Raw genomic sequence first — 19,909 nt, 5'->3', positions numbered from 1 at the left:
ACATAATTTCAGTTCCAACAGTAGCATAATTTGTGATTTGGATTACATCAGTTCACTTCTCTGAACTTGGACTTCCTCTTGGTAAGATAAAAGTGAGAATGATTATTATATTCTGTACCACTCCAATATGCAGCTATGGGCAAAGAGCATATAAAATTAAGGAGGGCATTATTTTTGGTGTACAAACTTTAATTCCATATACTTTACTCTTTTTCAATCACAAAAACTGTGTGAGATAAGTAAGCCAGGTGTTGTCATTTCCAATTTACAAATGAGGAAATTGAGCCTCAAAAAGTCTGCGGGTCTTATCCAATGCCAAATAGTGAATAGGTAGAAAAGTTGAGACTAGGATTCCAGAATCATTGTTCTTTGTAAATCAAGACTGCCCAGAAAAGGGAGATTTTCTCAAGGTCATACAACACTCTTGTGACAGAATCAGGACTAAAGTTTGAGATTCCAGGCATTCAACAAAGGATTCTTTTAGGTACCCAATGTTAATGGGGGAGGATGTATAATATACTAGCTTGCTGCAGCCAAAAAGAATTTACTCTTCCAAAATGTCTACTGATGGTGAACTCTAAGACACTCCACTTCCTCCTTCAATCTGCCGCTATCAGCACTTGGCATTCTGATCTGGTCATCACCAGATACATCAGATACATAAATGATGTACCTGGTACATCATTTATAAATTGGAAATGACAACGTATGGCCATTACACTGGTGAGAATGCAGGACTTTGAGCTGGTTTTGCCATAGTTAGGAGTGCTGTCTCCCCAGCTAGCACGTCTGCTGCATCTCTTGCTTTCCTCTATTGTACCCACATGTGTGCTAACATCACTGTAGATAATCAATCATGAGACATTTGAGCACATTCAGGTCACCAAACCTCTTTATAGATACCTTTGGTGAAATATAAAAATAAGCCATTTGGCGTATATATGGGCAGATATGTTACAAACTCAGATTAAGCAAATAAAACATTATGGCATTAAATCAAGAAGTCAATGATATATTATGAACAGTTATCAGAACTGAGCCTTTTAGTGAATATTGATCAAAATATTTAGGTATAAACACAGTCAAGTTGTTTGGAAGTTGCAATTGTATAAAGACATAGTCCCAGTTCAAAAGGATTTTGCAAAGTAGTGGGTGGATAAAAAATACAAAGATGACTAAAAACTAGAGAAGGAAAGCTTGGGTGAGGCAGAGACACTTGGCCTGCTGTTTAAAAACTAGAGGTAGAAAATAAAGAAAAAAGGCTTCTTGGGAAAATGGAATAGCATAGACTAAAAGAACACTCAAGTAATTTCCCTAGATATTGGACAAAAGAGAAGTGAATGATGTGTAGGATGTAGTGAGAGATAAGTCTGGAACAGATAGAAGGGCAAATGCTTAGATTTTTAGCTTGGTGCTTGGAACATAGAATTCAAAACATGAATCTTGACTATAGAAAATTGCAAGGGGAAGAAACGGATTATAGGTGATAAATCTTTTAAGGTGAAAGAACGAGTTAATAATAATAAATATTTTTCTCAGTCTAAAAAAGATTATTTCCCAAGAAGGTCATCATTTTATGTGAGTGAACCAAGTACTTGATGTTACAGGACAGGTGCACCATCACCCCTGGGATAGAGCTCTTTGCTTACCAAGAAGAATGTCAGCTTCCAACATCAGTGACAACAGTCTCCCAGCCACTCTCTTCCTGACGGGGATTCCAGGGCTCGAGTGGGCTCACACCTGGATTGCCATCCCCTTTTGTGCCATGTACCTGGTAGCACTGGCTGGAAATGCCACCCTCCTCCTGGTCATTGTGGCAGACAGGGCTCTTCATGTACCCATGTACCTCTTCCTTTGCCTTCTCTCACTTACCGACCTGGCTCTCAGCTCCACCACTGTGCCCAGAATGCTGGTCATTTTGTGGCTTCAGGCTGGTGAGGTTTCCTTTAGTGGATGTCTGACCCAGATGTTTTGTGTCCATTCTATCTATGCTCTGGAGTCCTTGGTGCTTCTCGCCATGGCCTTCGATCGATATGTGGCTATCTGCAACCCACTGAGATACACGATGATTCTCAATCATACTGTCATAGGCAGAATTGGCCTTGTGGGGATATTGCGTAGTGTGGCCATTGTCTCCCCCTTCATCTTCTTGCTGAGGCGCCTGCCCTACTGTCAGCACCGTGTCATGGCACACACATACTGTGAGCATATGGGCATTGCTCGACTGGCCTGTGCCAACATCACTGTCAATATTGTCTATGGGCTGACTGTGGCCCTGCTGGCCGTGGGTCTGGACTCTATTCTCATTATTATCTCCTATGGCTTTATCCTTCATGCTGTCTTTCGTCTTCCCTCCCGCGATGCCCAGCACAAGGCTCTGAGCACCTGTGGCTCTCACCTGGGCGTCATCCTGGTCTTCTACATTCCTGCCTTCTTCTCTTTCCTCACTCACCGCTTTGGCCAGCATCGAGTCCCCAAGCATGTGCACATCTTTCTGGCTAATCTCTATGTGCTGGTGCCTCCTGTGCTCAACCCTATCATCTATGGGGCTAGGACCAAGGAAATTTGGAGTAGACTTCTAAGACTGCTTCGCCTAGGGAAGGTCTCAGTATGAGCTCTGAGCAGGGGCTGGAGATGAGAAGGAGAAAGAAACCTGGTGGATAATTGTCTAGATGAATTTACATAGATGGAAGCCTATGATATGAGAGGAATGTGTTTCTATGAAAGGAAGCACTGGAAGGAAGAGGAATGGTCAGATAAATTGGATATGCTAAGAATCACATTAAATATGCTCCTTGAGCAATTCTGAATTGCCCAGAAGTGGATTACATTTTCTATGTCATCTCAGAAGGGGCTATAACTTGCCAAAAAGCAACACAGTCTTGTTTTGGAATAGACACCACAGCTCATGGTGAATGGTAGAATATTCCCATACTCTACTGGGATTTCAAGTTAAAAACAAACAAATCAAAAACAGAACATCTGGAGTGAATTTGAATCTGACCTCCCAAACTTTGGGCGGTGGTTAAGAGTACAAGTCCTAGAATCAGAGTGCCAGGGTTTGAGAGCTGGCTCCTCCACGTAATAGGTTTGTGTATTGAGCAAGTTGCTAAATCCTTCTATGCCTATTTTGGTGAACTGCAAAATAGGGATAATGATAATATCTAACTCAAGGTTGTGGTGAGGTTTAAATAAATTATTGAGTGTATATAGAAAACATGGAACAGTACCTGAAATGTAATGTGCTCAATAAATAAGTATAAGATGTAAAATTGTGTAACCTCTCAAAACATTATTTCAGTTTTATCTTGTCTAAGACTTATTTTGCATTATCTCACCTTACATACTTATTATAATGATATTATATAACTACTCTATATATGCTCAACAGCACTTGCGATATGATTGATACTCAGTAAAACTATATTTTCTCCTATTACTCTCCACTCCTCCACTTTTGAGTTTCATTTCCTTTTAGCCATAAATGTATGCCTTATTAAGGACTCAGAGAAGTCTGTTCAGAGTCCAAGTGGCCTTCTGCAGAGTCCCTTCTTAACATCACTTACAAAGAGCATCTTTTTAAGTTTATCCTATTTGGAATTTGTTGAGCTTCTTGGATGTGTAAATTAATGTTTCCATCAAATTTGGAGAGTTTTTGGCTTTTATCTCTTTAAATACTCTTTCTTCCTCTTCCTCCGTTCTCCCCCTCCTTCTCCCCTTTCCATACATGTATATGGATATTCTTGATGATGTCTCATAGGTTTCTGAGGCTCTGTTTGTTTTATTCTATTCTTTTTTTTTTTTTTTTTCCAGTTACTCAGACTGGGTAATCTCCATTGCCCAGTCTTCAAGTTTGCTATTTCTTTTGTCCCGTCAAATATTCTGCTGAGTACTTTTAGTGATTTTCTTATTTCAGTTATTGTAATTTAACTCCAAAATTTATATGTAATTTAAAAAAAAAATTTCTGTCTCTTTACTGATAGCACCAGTCTCAAAGTTTCCTTTAATTCTTTGAGCATATTTAAAATCGCTAATTTAAAGTCTTGATTTAGTGAGCCCAATGTTTGGGCTTTTTTCAGGGACAGTTTCTATTGGCATTTTTTTCTCTGTGTATGGGCCGTACTTTTTTGTTTCTTCTTATGTCCTGAATTTTTTGTTAAAAACTAGACATTGTAAATAACATAACAGCAACTCTGGAAATCAGGTTCTCTTCCCTCCCCAGGGTTTGCTTTTATTGCTATTTGTGGTTGCCATTGTTGATGTTGTTATTTGTTTAGTGATTTTCTGAATTAATTCTGTAACATCAATCCTTCTTCACTTGTAGTCACTGAAGTCTCTGCTTTGTTAGCTTAGTGGTCAGTTAATAACTGCAAAGAGATATCCTCACATGCCAGGAAACAGTAAGTCTTTCTGTTGTGGGGGAAGAGGGAGAATCTCCCTCTGCCCTTTCCCTTAAGGTTCTTATGGCTGGTCAAATAATTAACAAGACATGTTAGCAGGAGAAAATAATACCAAGTCTAATAACATGTATACATGGGAGAAAGCAGGGACACTGCGTTTCTCAACACAATAGCAGAAATTCTCTTCTTAAATACCATGTTCAGCCAATGACAAAGGAGGATGTTGGGGGTGGGGGGAGTCAGTTACAGGAGATTACCACTAAAGCACAGTAAACAAGAGTAAGGTTATTATGCAGATTTAAGGCCTCACCTTCCACATTGATAAGTTTCTAGAAATGAGGTCATCCCCCCTCTTCCCAATACAGAGAGGGAGATACCTTTACAAATGGCGATTTCCCTTATAAATGTAAATGTTTGTCTGGCAACTCCACGCAGGGACATCCAGAGAATGTGGCCAGAGAGACAGAACTTCCCATAAGATGGGCTTGTTGGTGCCTTTCCTATTGTAACATCTCTTTTACATTATATTACAGCCATCAGATAGACGATCTGTTCCAGGAAGGAGTTACTATGTCAAATTCTTTAGGCAGTTAGTGGGGAAGGTCAAATGTCCCTCAGAGAAAACAATCAAGGTAAAGAGATATATTTCAGGGTGGCCAAATCTTGATCTCCCACACTGTCTTAGCTCAGAGCTCTATACACATGTTGGGGCACTTCAACACTCAGATACTCAGTTTGCAACTCTACTTTAGCTTCCATTTCCTGCTTGTACAGAGCCCCCAGGTGAGCCAGGGGTGAGGGCTTAGGGACTTCTCAGATCTTTTCTGGGCATATCTACAGCCCTAGGCATGTGCAGAGTCCTGGAGATGCACTGGGACCTCTTCATCTCCAAGGACACGGCAAAACAGTTCAAAGCCATTATAAATATCCCATTCCTCAGCTATTTCCAATTTTCAGCTTTTTGGTTGGTTTATTGTTTGCCCCAACTGTTATCCACTATCTCAGGCAGCTGCAAAGTTAATTGATTGTCTGCAGTAGTTTTTTATAATCATCCACAGAGAAAAGGCTGTTTGCATCGGGAGAGCTCTGGATCAGATCAAATATAGACAGCCTTGCAAGTGAGGTCGTCAGGGGAACCACCAGACAGGTCAAAGAATGAAAATTTTCTAAAAAGGAGATTTTGTAAGAGTTCCAGCCCCAGTCTGCTCCCTCTGGACACCATCGGGCTACTGGTTTTCACTGTGAAAAGAGGGGATTGTTTTTTAAGGCTACTGCAGAGCTGGAGAGTGGGGGATGGGATTGGGGCAAATTAAAATGACACAAAGCCACTGATCTTTTGAAAATTCAGCCATTTTCTTGAATAAAACCTCCCTGGACTGAAGCAAGCCTTTGTTTAATATGCAGAGCATTTTGGCAATGTTTGGATGTTCTGAATATAAATATATTGTAAAATAGGCAGGGCAGTGGAAGTGGTTTTGCCTCTTTCATCCTTGATCTAAAGTTAAATAAGGCAATGTTCTTAACGAGGAATTTCATGAAAGAAAGATAAAAAGATTCAAATACAAAAGATTGTTTTTTTCACACGTTTAACTTAAGGGCACTTTTGCAATTATAATCAAATATTTATCATTAGAATATGTTGTCAACTGGAAAGAAAAGTACCTCCTAATAGCTGAAGATTTAAATTTAGTAATTGTAAATATAATTGAAATGTCTTTAAGGACTACAGTATTTTTCAAAATTCACTAGATGACTCAAAGATAACAACGTTGTGCTGTGCTTCTGTGTGTGTGTTTGGATTTTAGAAAAGGTATGTATTATTCAATTAAAAACTATTATTATCAAATTATATGAAATATTTTTTAAATTACATTCAATTTTTAGATTATTTAATCTTATCAAATGTTTCTTATTTTCTTAGTGCTGTATAATTTTCTCTTACATTAAATAATTAAAATTTTTTTATTGTAAGGTCTAACAAAATAGATTTATTTCTGATTTTAATACATGAAATATATTTACTCAATCCCAAAACGTCATGCAAATTATGATGCATGTATATTTATGAATCAAAGGATTACTGTGTTAATTGCTAAGCTATTGCCTCAGCTTCAAAACCACCCTTGTGAGGGCGGAGTCAAGATGGCAGCGTAGGCAGACTCTGAACTCACCTCCTCCTGTGGACACAGCCAATTTACAACTACTCGTGGAAAAATTACCCGTGAGACAGAACTGAAAACTGGATAAGAGGAACTCCTGCAACAACGGACAATCCTAACTGGGGTAGAAGAGACAGAGACTCCCTTCTGGAGAGGAAAAACGTCGCCTTCATAAGCCGCCAGATTCATGGCCGCCGGGAGCAGCTCACAGGTACGCACCCTCTCTGGAGGCGCGGGGTCCTGAGCCGGGGAGCGCCCCTGCTGTGGGCATTTTGTGGACCCAGCACAATCGACACCAGCGGCATAATATCTGACTTGCCTGCTACTAAAGCATTGGGGAGCACCCCCAGAAAACCCAGTTCACAAAGAAACTAAAACTGGCTCTTAAAGGGCCCACGCACAAACTCACCCGTTCCAGAAAGCATCCTAAAATCACCAGAAAGAAAGGTGCACAGTGCTGTGGTGACAAGAGACTCACCTAATAGGCCCTGAGTGCATCTCAGTGAGGGGTGAGACCTCTCCAGGGACTGGGACATTGGCGGCAGCCATTGTTGTGGCCTGGTGTGAGCGTGCTGACACAGACGTCATTGGAGTTCTCCCTGAGGCCTGCTAGCCCAGGGTCTGCTCCACCCACTAGAGCACCGATTTAATCCAGCTCAGTCAGGGCAGGCAGCCCACCCTAGAGACTGGCCCCACCCAACAACAAGCCCTCAGGCAACGTGTGGGCCTGCATAGATTGGTGACTGGATTCTGTGCAGCCTGGCAACTGAGCCGACTTGAGTGGGGCAGGGTGTGCACAAGGAGCGGGTGGAGAGTGTGGGGTGGTGGCGGAGTGTGTGGGGCTCCCGCCGTGGAGAGACTGGGTCCACTTGGGGGTCGGGGCACTCACACAGGGCAGGACTGTGTTGACTGCGTGTGTGGACCTGTGGGCAACAGGGCTTGTCAGCTGCAGAAGACTTGTGCTTCTCAAAGACCCACATAGGAGGTTTGCCCCACCTTCCAAAGCCTGAAACAATTGGGTGCTCCTGAGCCTGAGGCCAGCCCCACCCAGCTGCAATCCTCAGAGAGCTGACAAGAGACCTAATAGGCTAGAGGATTACAGCAATTGTAAGGCCCTGAGCCTAACAACCTGCCAGGCTGGGGTCCTACTCAGTTAAAAGAAATACTGCAACACAAATGTGGTATTAGAACTTGCAGCCAACTGTGCTGGGGCTCCCCACACCTGATAAAGAGACTGAAGGGCCCACAACAACTACAAGCAGCTGAGCATTACAACAGCTGGCCAGGAGCATAACTCAGCCTCCCTGGGCGCCTATAGGGAGAGCTAACAGGCCACAACAGAAGGACACACGTAGCCCACATAGGGGTCACCCCTGGAACATTGAGAACTGAGGAAAGGACACTGGAAACCTCCTAAGGCATCACTTACATAAGGTCACCTATCCGAGAACAGGAGACGTAGCTGACCTACCTAATACGTAGACACAAGCACAGGGAAAGAGGCAAAATGGGGAGGCAAAAGAATACATTCCAAGTAAGGGAACAGGACAAAACCCCAGAAAAGGAACTAAGTGAAACAGAAATGAGCAACCTACCCAACAGAGAGTTCAAACTAAGAGTGTTAAGGATGCTCACTGATCTGGGGAGAAGAATAGATGAACTCAGTGAGAATGTCAACAAAGAAATGGAAGATATAAAAAAGAACCAATCAGAAATGAAGAATACAATACTGGAAATGAAAAATTCATTAGAGGGACTCAAAAGCAGAGTAGAGGATACAGAAGAACGGATCTGTGAGCTGGAAGAAAGACTAGAAGAAATTACCCAAGGTGAACAGGTAAAAGAGAAAAGAATTAAAAAGAGTGAGGACAGTCTAAGGGACCTCTGGGACAACATCAAGCGCACTAACATCCGTGTTATAGGTGTCCCGGAAGGAGAAGAGCGAGACAAGGGGGCAGAGAATCTATTTCAAGAAATAATAGATGAAAACTTCCCTAACCTAAGGAAGGAAACAGACATCCAGGTACAGGAAGCACAGAGAGCCCCAAACAAGATAAAACCAAAGAGGCCCACACCAAGACACATCATAATCAAAATGTCCAGAATTAACGATAAAGAGAGAATCCTAAAAGCCGCAAGAGAATGTCAAGTTACATACAAAGGAAACCCCATAAGGCTATCAGCTGACTTCTCAGCAGAAACCTTACAGGCTAGAAGAGAATGGCATGATATATTTAAAGCACTAAAAGGAAAAAACTTACAGCCAAGAATACTCTACCCAGCAAGGTTATCATTCAAAATGGAAGGAGAGATCAAAATTTTCCCAGATAAGCAAAAATTAAAGGAGTTTGTCACCAAGAAACCAGTGCTACAAGAAATGTTAAAGGGACTGATATAAGGGGAAAAGAGAAGACCACAAATAGGAAAAATTATCTATTTCCATGATTAGAACGTAATGGATACAAATGCACAAAAAAGAGGTTAGATATGATATCAAAAACATAAAAGGAGGGAGGAGGGGAGTTAAAGAGTACAGCTTTCAGACAGAGGTCAAACTAAAGTGACCATCAATTCTGTATAGAAGAAGTATGGAACAGAGAAGGACTACTACAACACTGAGGAAAAAAAAAAAAAGTTAAAAAATGGCAGTAAGTACATACCTATCAATAGCTACTTTAAACGTCAATGGACTAAATGCTCCAATTAAAAGGCATAGGGTGGCTGACTGGATGAAAAAACAAGACCCATATATATGCTGCATACAAGAGACACAATTCAGACCTAAAGACACTCACAAACTGAAAGTGAAGGGATGGAAAAAGATACTCCACGCAAATGGCAATGAAAAGAAAGCTGGAGTAGCAGTACTCATATCAGACAAAATAGACTTTAAAACAAAAACTGTAAAAAGAGACAAAGAAAGGCATTACATAATGATCAAGGGAACAATCCAACAAGAGGATATAACACTTGTAAATATCTACGCACCCAATGTAGGTGCACCTAAATATATAAAGCAATTATTAACAGACATAAAAACAGAAATAGACAGTAACACAATAATAGTAGGGGACTTTAACACTCCACTTACACCAACGGATAGATCATCCAAACAGAAGATCAACAAGGAAACATTGGCCTTAAACGACACACTACAACAGATGGACCTAGTAGATATATACAGAGCATTCCATCCAAAAACCGAAGAATACACGTTCTTTTCAAATGCACATGGAACATTCTCCAGGATTGATCACATATTAGGCCACAAAACAAGTCTCCATAAATTTAAGAAGATTGAAATAATAGCAAGCATCTTTTCTGACCACAACGGTATGAAACTAGAAATCAACTATAGGAAGAAAATCAGAAAAGCCACAAATACATGGAGATTAAACAAAATGCTACTGAACAACGACTGGGTTAACGAGGAAATCAAAGAAGAAATCAAAAAATACCTGGAGACAAATGAAAATGACAATACGACATGCCAGAATTTATGGAATACAGCAAAAGCGGTTCTAAGAGGGAAGTTTATAGCGATACAGGCCTATCTCAACAAAAAAGAAAAATCTCAAATAAACAATCTAACAATGCACCTAAAGGACCTGGAAAAAGAAGAACAAACAAAGCCCAAAATCAGTAGAAGAAGGGAAATAATAAAAATCAGAGCAGAAATTAATGCAATGGACACCAAAAAAACAATAGAAAAAATTAATAAAACCAAAGCTGGTTCTTTGAAAAGATCAAGAAAATTGACAAACCTTTAGCTAGACTCACCAAGAAAAAAAGAGAGAAGGCACAAATAAGTAAAATCAGAAATGAAAGAGGAGAGGTTACAACAGACACCTCAGAAATACAAAAGATTATAAGACAATACTATGAAAAGCTATATGCCAACCAATTCGACAATCTGGAAGAAATGGATAAATTCTTAGAATCATACAACCTTCCAAAACTGGATCAAGAAGAAGTAGAGACTTTGAATAGACCAATCACCAGTAAGGAGATCGAAACAGTAATCAAAAACCTCCCCAAAAATAAAAGTCCAGGACCAGACGGCTTCCCTGGTGAATTCTACCAAACATTCAAAGAAGACTTAATACCTATCCTTCTCAAACTCTTCCAAAAAATTCAGGAATGGGGTAAGCTCCCTAACTCATTCTACGAAGCTGACATTACCCTGATACCAAAACCAGACAAGGACAACACAATAAAAGAAAATTACAGGCCAATATCACTGATGAACATCGATGCGAAAATCCTCAACAAAATACTAGCAAATCGCATACAACAATACGTTAAAAAGATTATACACCATGATCAAGTGGGATTTATTCCAGGGATGCAGGGATGGTTTAACATTCGCAAATCAGTCAACGTAATACACCACATTAATAAAATGAAGAACAAAAATCACATGATCATCTGAATAGATGCAGAGAAAGCATTGGACAAGATACAGCATCCATTTATGATAAAAACTCTGAATAAAATGGGTATAGAAGGAAAGTACCTCAACATAATAAAGACCATATATGAGAAACCCACAGCTAATATCATCCTCAATGGTGAATAACTGAAAGCTATCCCTCTAAGAACAGGAACCAGACAAGGATGCCCACTCTCACCACTCCTATTTAACATAGTATTGGAAGTCCTAGCCAGAGCAATCAGGCAAGAGAAAGAAATAAAAGGGATCCAAATTGGAAAGGAAGAAGTGAAACTGTCACTATTTGCAGATGACATGATTTTATATATAGAAAACCCTAAAGAATCCACCAGAAAACTTTTAGAAGTAATAAACGAATATGGTAAAGTTGCAGGATACAAAATCAACATACAAAAATCAGTTGCATTTCTGTACACTAACAACGAAGTAGCAGAAAGAGAAATTAAGAATACCATCCCATTTACAATTGCAACAAAAAGAATAAAATACCTAGGAATAAACTTAACCAAAGAGGTGAAAGATCTGTACACCGAAAACTATAAAACATTTCTGAAAGAAATTGAAGAAGACACAAAGAAATGGAAAGATATTCCGTGCTCTTGGATTGGAAGAATTAACATAGTTAAGATGTCCATACTTCCTAAAGCCATCTATAGATTCAATGCAATCCCTATCAAAGTTCCAACAACATTTTTCACAGAAATAGAACAAAGAATCCTAAAATTTATATGGAACAACAAAAGACCCCGAATAGCTAAAGGAATCCTGAGAAAAAAGAACAAAGCTGGAGGTATCACACTCCCTGATTTCAAAATATACTACAAAGCTATAGTAACCACAACAGCCTGGTACTGGCACAAAAACAGACACACAGATCAATGGAATAGAATCGAAAGCCCAGAAATAAACCCACACATCTATGGACAGCTAATCTTTGACAAAAGAGCCAAGAACATACAATGGGGAAAAGAAAGTCTCTTCAACAAATGGTGTTGGGAAAACTGGATAGCCACATGCAAAAAAATGAAAGTAGACCCTTACCTTACACCATACACAAAAATTAACTCCAAATGGATTCAAGATTTGAATGTAAGACCTGAAACTATGAAACATCTAGAAGAAAACATAGGCAGTATGCTCTTCGACATTGGTCTTAGCAACATCTTTTCAAACACCACATCTGACCAGGCAAGAGAAACAATAGAAAAAATAAACAAATGGGACTACATCAAACTAAAAAGCTTCTGCACAGCAAAGGAAACCATCAACAAAACGAAAAGACAACCTAACAATTGGGAGAAGATATTTGCAAACCATACTTCTGATAAGGGCTTAATCTCCAAAATACATAAAGAACTCATGCATCTCAACAACAACAAAACTAACAACCCAATTAAAAAATGGGCAAAAGACCTGAACAGACATTTCTCCAAAGAAGATATACAGATGGCCAACAGACACACGAAAAGATGTTCAAAATCACTAACTATCAGGGAAATGCAAATCAAAACTACAATGAGATATCACCTGATGCCCGTCAGAATGGCTATAATTAACAAGACAGGAAACAACATGTGTTGGAGAGGATGTGGAGAGAAGGGAACTCTCACACACTGCTGGTGGGAGTGCAAACTGGTGCAGCCACTATGGAAAACAGTATGGAGATTCCTCAAAAAATCAAGGATAGAACTACCATATGATCCAGCTATTCCACTGTTGGGTATTTATCCAAAGAACTTGAAAACACCAATTTGCAAAGGTACATGCACCCCTGTGTTCATTGCAGCCTTATTCACGATAGCCAAGACTTGGAAGCAACCTAAGTGCCCATCAAGGGACGAATGGATAAAGAAGCTGTGGTATATATACACAATGAAATACTACTCAGCCATAAGAAACGATGAAATCCAGCCATTTGTGACAACATGGATGGACATTGAGGGTATAATGCAAAGTGAAATAAGTCAGAGGGAGAAGTCAAATACCGTATGATTTCCTTCATTAAGTAGTACATAATAACAACAATAAACAAACACATAGGGACAGAGATTGGATTGGTGGTTACCAGAGGGGAAGGGGGGAGGGAGGAGGGTGAAAGAGATAATTCGGTACATATGTGTGGTGATGGGTTGTAATTAGTATTTTGGTGGTGAACATGATGTAATCTATGCAGAAATAGAAGTACAATGATGTACACCTGAAATTTTTACAATGTTATAAACCAATGTTACTGCAATAAACAAAAAATTAAAAAACAAACAAACAAAAAAAACACCCTTGTGTTCTCTGCAGTGCCTAGGCTGGGACTACGTTCTTCCTTTGCCAGCTGGTGCCTGTTAAGCTCTGCCAATAGGAGACATTTGAGGCCAACTAGAAAGCTGGAAGAAGGAGAAGGGATTTGCTTTTCCTATTCACATTCTGTTCCTGTTAGTGTCATCCAAGCACCTGTTTTACTCTTTGACAATACAGATGTTTCTAACAAAAACAGTTGGTTCCCAGTTGCATTATTTATTTATTTAATTATTTTTTGTGAGGAAGATTAGCCCTGAGCTAACATCTGTTGCCAATCCTCTTCTTTTTCCTAAGGAAGATTGGCCCTGGGCTAATTTCCGTGCCCATCTTCCTCTACTTCGTATGGGATGCCCCTACAGCATGACTTGACGAGCGGTGCATTGGTCTGTGCCCGGGATGAGAACTTGTGAACCCCGGGCTGCTGAAGTGGAGCTTACAAACTTAATCACTATTTCATGGGGCTGGCCCCATCCCCCAGTTGCATATTTTATTTGTCCCTTACTTTGAAGCAACCTGATCATTTCCCTGAGATATACCAGCACGACCTTATTGGAATCCTTCCTCAGAGGTCTGGGACTCAGCTATGTGGGTTCCCTCCTTTGAGATTTAGATAACCAGAATCTCCTGTCTTAGGACCATTGCTGATTACAGCAGTTACTCTCAATTATGGTGTGAATCCTACATTGCAGAAACAAAACTCCCTCCACTCCCAACTAAGTTATCTATGTAAGCAATGGTTCTCAGAGCTTAGTTTTATAAAGATAAAATTAAGAATAATGAATGTGAACTGTATCTCATTTGATCAATATTACTTGAGAATGCATGAAGTTTTTGGAAGAAAATAAAAGCTCCATCAATCTCATTAAGGGGTATATTTCCCCCAAAAATTAGGCATATGTTTATAATTTATAAAATTTAAAGATTTGCATGTTGCTTTTATTAATGGATCATTATAACAATTGTAATTATATAACATTCAACATTTGGAGCCCATTGTTATAGCAAATAAAATAATTCTAATTTTCATAAATATTATTACAAGTATAAAAGAGATATTCAGGCAAAAAATAAATATATGGGGAAATGGACCAACTTCAAGGAGATAAAGCAATAATATTAAATTTCTGAGAGTTAAGAAAGCTTGCTCATATATATTTTAAATGGATTATGATGAGTTGGAAATTTCTAGGCCGTAAAGATTCCATAGCATACATTTAAAATTGTCACACCGGAGTTTTATTTTTAAATGTTAATATTCATAATATCCTGGAAATTATATCTTTTTCTGCTATTTACACTTTTAATGATGACTTTTAGATGTCGAAGTTTTTGAAGGGTAATATAGTGTTTTAAAAATTATATTAGGAAATCCCCACATAAAAATTTTGAAGACCACAGCCTCCAATTAATTTCAGAGAAGAGAGGTGTTTTACAAAGGAAGAGAGTACAGTACTCTGCAGTCATGGAGGAGAAATTAACTCTGGAAGGGGCTTTGATGAAAGGAATCCTTGGTGCAAGGACTTGATGGATGGCTGATGTCGAGGGATATGAGGGGATCTACCTAGAGTACTGATGTCACTCCCTACCAGGACAGACATCGTGGGCATATGAACTGGGCAGTTGCACAGCGCCCATACTCAGAGGGCTTGTGCTTTTCTTAACACTCTGCTGTCATGGTCATGCAATTTTTGATAATTTTGTTTGTTTTTATTATTATTTTTTTTTTCTGAGGAAGACTGGCCCTGGGCTAACATCCGTGCCCATCTTCCTCTACTTTATATGAGACACCACCACAGCATGACTTGACAAGCGGTACGTCTGACCACACCTGGGATCTGAACCTGTGAACCCCAGGCCGCCGAAGCAGAGTGTACCCACTTAAAAGCTGCACCACCGGGCTGGCCCCAATAATTTTATATTTGAACTTGCATTTTGTAAGTGAAGTCTGATGGTACAATGATGTATGCACATGTCCACCACCATTACTTGCTGCCCCATTCACATAAATCTTTCACCATGCCCCATGAACACAGAATTCTGGTGGACCCACAGTGAGTGAGAGTTCTAGGAGACAAACAAACAGAAATAAGGAGGAGACAAGGGAAGAAAAGAGAAAGTAAGAGATGAGAAGGGAGTATGAAACATAATATACTAGCTGTTTCATTTCTACTTTCCTTGAGAAGTAAAAAACTTTCCTTCCTTATTTCTCCCTCATTTTGTCAACCCCTCCTTCTATATCTCCCTCTCAAAATGTGCACCACAGATGAAATCCCTAGAGAAGGCTACTTTGGCTTTCACACTTGAGCATCACAGAGAGGCAATAAATAATCTCGCTTACCAAGCCATTTGACCAGAGGAGGCTGGGACACAGAGCTGAGCTGCAGGCATTCACTGAGCCCAGAGAACTGAGGAAAGATCAGAAATTTCAACCCAGAGGACACATTCAGACCCCTCTACTCTCTCATGCCACTCCCACTTGGATCTGCACAGAAACACAGCTTTCACCTCCCTAAACAACACTTTGCATTCAGATACACACCTCCTGCACAAGGTGTTGCTCCACCACACTCTCTCCACAAAGCCTCACACTCACGGACACCCTCGCACAGAGCTGCAACATCAGTGTGCTCCACCTTCAAATGCATGTCCGCCACACAGGTATGTTCTTGGAACCAGATTATTCAACAACTGTGTTGAATGAAAGAACAGAGAGTTAAATTATTGAGGTCTAGATCAGAGAGGGGCACCTCAAAAGACAAGAACATGCAACAATTTGGGGAGGATGCCCCTATTGTGAACCAGAGTGGCACTGCCACTCAATATCCTTATTCTACTATTTCCCAGGAGAGAAAATTAAAAAAACTCTGCTCATACCCCAATCTTTCTGGTCCTCACATCCACCTATGGTCACAGAGTAGAAGCTATCTTAGAATAACCATTTGAAATTTTCCTTAGGGGGCAAGAATAGGCTAGAAAGAGAAGAGAAAGAAAGATGGTAGTGAGTCCAGCTCCCTGCCCTCCAGCAGTCAAGCTTCTCTCCCCTAGTGTCAAAGGCCTGTGTCAAGGCTGAGTCCAAAGCCAGTCGGTGCCAGCAGTGAAAGTCTCTATGCAAACAGAGGGGTTCTCTAATTCTCTTTTCCTCTTTGGAGTTCAGATAATGAATAAGGTTATTGCAGTGTTATGAACTGATATTAGATAAAATATATTGCTTGAAAGAGATAAGAATTCAGATATTGGCCATATTGATGGATATTTGAGTGAGGTTAAAACCCGAAACTGAATAAGGACACATAAAACCTAATTTCACTTCTGCAATTAAGACATTTTGTGACCTAGATTGTGCACATTCACTCCTCTGGACCCTTTCTTCCCATTGGTTTGGAATAAAAATGATAATTATACTTTATTTTCTCCAGAAGATTGTTAGGAGATAAAGAGCTTTAAAAAAAAAGACAAAGAAGAAGGGGATTATTTGAGGTAACCAAATTTTCAATGGCTTGCATATTACTTTTTGCTCAAACACAAAATCTTGTGAAGTCTTTAGTAGGCCAGGTGATGTCATTCCCAATATAGAGATGAAAAAACTAAGGCACAAAAAGATTGTGGGATTTTTTCCAATGCATATATTGGGCAGTTAGAAAAGAAGAGAATGACTACAGAGTCATTGCTCTTTCCAAATTAAGACTACCCAGAGAAGAAAGATTTGTTTCAAGTCACACATCAATCTTGTTACAAAATCAGGATAAAATTCAAGCTTCTTGGAATCCTACAAAGGTTTCCTTTAAGTACACAATATGTTACCAAGAAAGAGTGTATATAAATACTAGCTAGCCTTCTACAGCAAAAACAGATACCCTTTCCAGGATATCTTCACTATTAGCAACCAAGGACACTCCACTTTCTCCCTCAGTCTGCATCTATCAGCACTTGGCATTCTGATCTGGCCATTACATACAGCCATTACTCTGATAGGCATGCAGGACTTTGAACTGGCTTTACTATAGTAGGGAGTGCTATCTCCTTATCTAGTGTGTCTGATATATCTCTTGCTTTCTTCTACTACACCTTCATGAATGCTCAAATCACTGTAGTTAATCATGAGGTAAGTAAGTATATTTGGGCTGCCTACACTCTTTCTAGGCATTTTAGGTGAGATAGAAAAAGAAGCTATTTGGTGTATATCTGTGAAGATATATTATAAACACAGAAAATAAAGCTAAGTATGTTATTATATCATTAAGTCAAAAAGTCAACGGTATGTTACTAAGATTTATCAGAATTTAGTCTTTAGTAAATGTTGATCAAAATATCTAGGCACAGAGTCATGATCAGTACAAAGGTTACAATTGCCTAAAGACATAGTATCAGCCCAATGGGATTTTGCAAAGCAGTGAAAGAATAAAAAAAAAAAAAAAAAAGATCACTAAGGCCCAGATTATAAAGGGAAGGCTTCTGGGAAGCGGGGAAACTTTCACCAAAGTTTAAAAAAAAGAGAAGGGGAAAATAAAGAAAGACTTCCAAGGCATTCAAAAAAGTATGAATGAAGTGAGGCAGAGAATATCCCTAGACATCAGTGGACAGAAAGTTAATAAATAATGTGCAAGATGTGGTAGGAGACATGTCTTGAAGGGTCAGATTGGACAGATGCTTAAATACTTATCTTGGTGCTTGGAACATAGAATTCAAAACATGACTGATAAATACAAGAATTAGTAGAAGGAAAAAAAAGCAAATTATATGTGATAGAGTCTTTTAAGATGCTTGAACAAGCTAATAACAATAAATATTTGTCTCAGTCTGAAAAAGATTATTTCACAGGAAGGTCATCATTTTATGTGAGTGAACCAAATACTTGATGTTACAGGACAGGTGCACCATCACCCCTGGGATAGAGCTCTTTGTTTATCAAGCAGAATGTCAGCTTCCAACATCAGTGACAACAGTCTCCCAGCCACTCTCTTCCTGACGGGGATCCCAGGGCTGGAGTGGGCTCACACCTGGATTGCCATCCCCTTTTGTGCCATGTACCTGGTAGCACTGGCTGGAAATGCCACCCTCCTCCTGGTCATTGTGGCAGACAGGGCTCTTCATGTACCCATGTACCTCTTCCTTTGCCTTCTCTCACTCACCAACCTGGCTCTCAGCTCCACCACTGTGCCCAGAATGCTGGTCATTTTGTGGCTTCAGGCTGGTGAGATTTCCTTTAGTGGATGTCTGACCCAGATGTTTTGTGTCCATTCTATCTATGCTCTGGAGTCCTCGGTGCTTCTCGCCATGGCCTTCGATCGATATGTGGCTATCTGCAACCCACTGAGATACACGATGATTCTCAATCATACCGTCATAGGCAGAATTGGCCTTGTGGGGATATTGCGTAGTGTGGCCATTGTCTCCCCCTTCATCTTCTTGCTGAGGCGGCTGCCCTACTGTCAGCACCGTGTCATAGCACACACATACTGTGAGCATATGGGCATTGCTCGACTGGCCTGTGCCAACATCACTGTCAATATTGTCTATGGGCTGACTGTGGCCCTGCTGGCCATGGGTCTGGACTCTATTCTCATTATTATCTCCTATGGCTTTATCCTTCATGCTGTCTTTCGTCTTCCCTCCCGCGATGCCCAGCACAAGGCTCTGAGCACCTGTGGCTCTCACCTGGGCATCATCCTGGTCTTCTACATTCCTGCCTTCTTCTCTTTCCTCACTCATCGCTTTGGCCAGCATCGAGTCCCCAAGCATGTGCACATCTTTCTGGCTAATCTCTATGTGCTGTTGCCTCCTGTGCTCAACCCTATCATCTATGGGGCTAAGACCAAGGAGATTCGGAGTCGACTTCTAAGACTGCTTCACTTAGGGAAAATTTCAATATGAGAATTCTAAGCAGAGATTGGAGCTGAGAAAAGTAAATGGGCGTGGTAGTAGTATGTATTTACATGACATGAATGCAGACCTATCATATGAGAGGAATGTGTTTACATGGGGGGTAGCTCTGGAAGGAAAAGGAAAGGCCAGAGGAATTGGAGTTATCAATAGTTACTTTGAAATACTTTATTTCTAAGGCTCCTTGAACAACTCTGAACAGTCAAGAAAGGTAATAATATTTTTAATTTTGTCTCAAAAGTATCTGATTTACTAAAGAGCAAGTCAGTTCCTGTTCTTGAAAGGAGTCCGGATTTCATGGTGGGGATATTTTGTGAGTCCGCATAGAAAAGAAATAAAACATTTAAAGTAAATTGAATCTGAGTTCCAATACTTTGTGTAATAATTGAAAGCACAGATGACCTAAAGTCAGAGTGCCTCGGTTTGAATCCTGGTTCCTCAACTTACTAGTTTTGTGGCCTTGAGCATGGTGCTAAATCTTTCTATGCCCCAGTTTGGCCACCTGTTAAATGGAGGATAATGATAATATCTAACTGTTAATGTTGTGGTGAGGAACAGATAAATTAATGAATATGGAAAACTGAAGATGGTGCCTAACATGTAAAATGCTCAATAAATAAAGATGAGAAAGTTATATAATCTCTCTAAATATTGTTAACCAAGATATAATTTATTTAAAACTGGTTTATATTTTATTACTTCACAGAGTTATTGTGATAAGCATA

The 19,909-nt window shown here is 39.9% G+C and overlaps 2 protein-coding genes across 2 annotated transcripts; both read left to right on the top strand.

The window, feature by feature from the left end:
* The first annotated feature begins 1,657 nt into the window (after positions 1-1,657).
* LOC101392247 (olfactory receptor 52D1-like) lies at positions 1,658-2,614 on the top strand. The gene has a single exon (XM_004443738.2). It carries the CDS (start codon positions 1,658-1,660, stop codon positions 2,612-2,614), a length of 957 nt encoding a protein of 318 aa, XP_004443795.2.
* A 15,604-nt stretch (positions 2,615-18,218) lies between these two features.
* Positions 18,219-19,175, top strand: OR52D1 (olfactory receptor family 52 subfamily D member 1). Its single transcript, XM_004443737.3, has one exon. The coding sequence runs from the start codon at positions 18,219-18,221 to the stop codon at positions 19,173-19,175; it is 957 nt and encodes a 318-aa protein (XP_004443794.2).
* The last annotated feature ends 734 nt before the right edge of the window (positions 19,176-19,909 follow it).

Source organism: Ceratotherium simum, chromosome 7 (assembly GCF_057802395.1).
Source record: "Ceratotherium simum simum isolate JZ-2026a chromosome 7, ASM5780239v1, whole genome shotgun sequence".
NCBI lineage: Eukaryota > Metazoa > Chordata > Mammalia > Perissodactyla > Rhinocerotidae > Ceratotherium > Ceratotherium simum.
This window is presented reverse-complemented; position numbering and strand designations above follow the sequence as displayed.

Excerpts from the sequence above, each read along its gene's own strand:
- LOC101392247 (XM_004443738.2), top strand. The coding sequence starts at position 1,658 with ATGTCAGCTTCCAACATCAGTGACAACAGTCTCCCAGCCACTCTCTTC.
- OR52D1 (XM_004443737.3), top strand. The coding sequence starts at position 18,219 with ATGTCAGCTTCCAACATCAGTGACAACAGTCTCCCAGCCACTCTCTTC.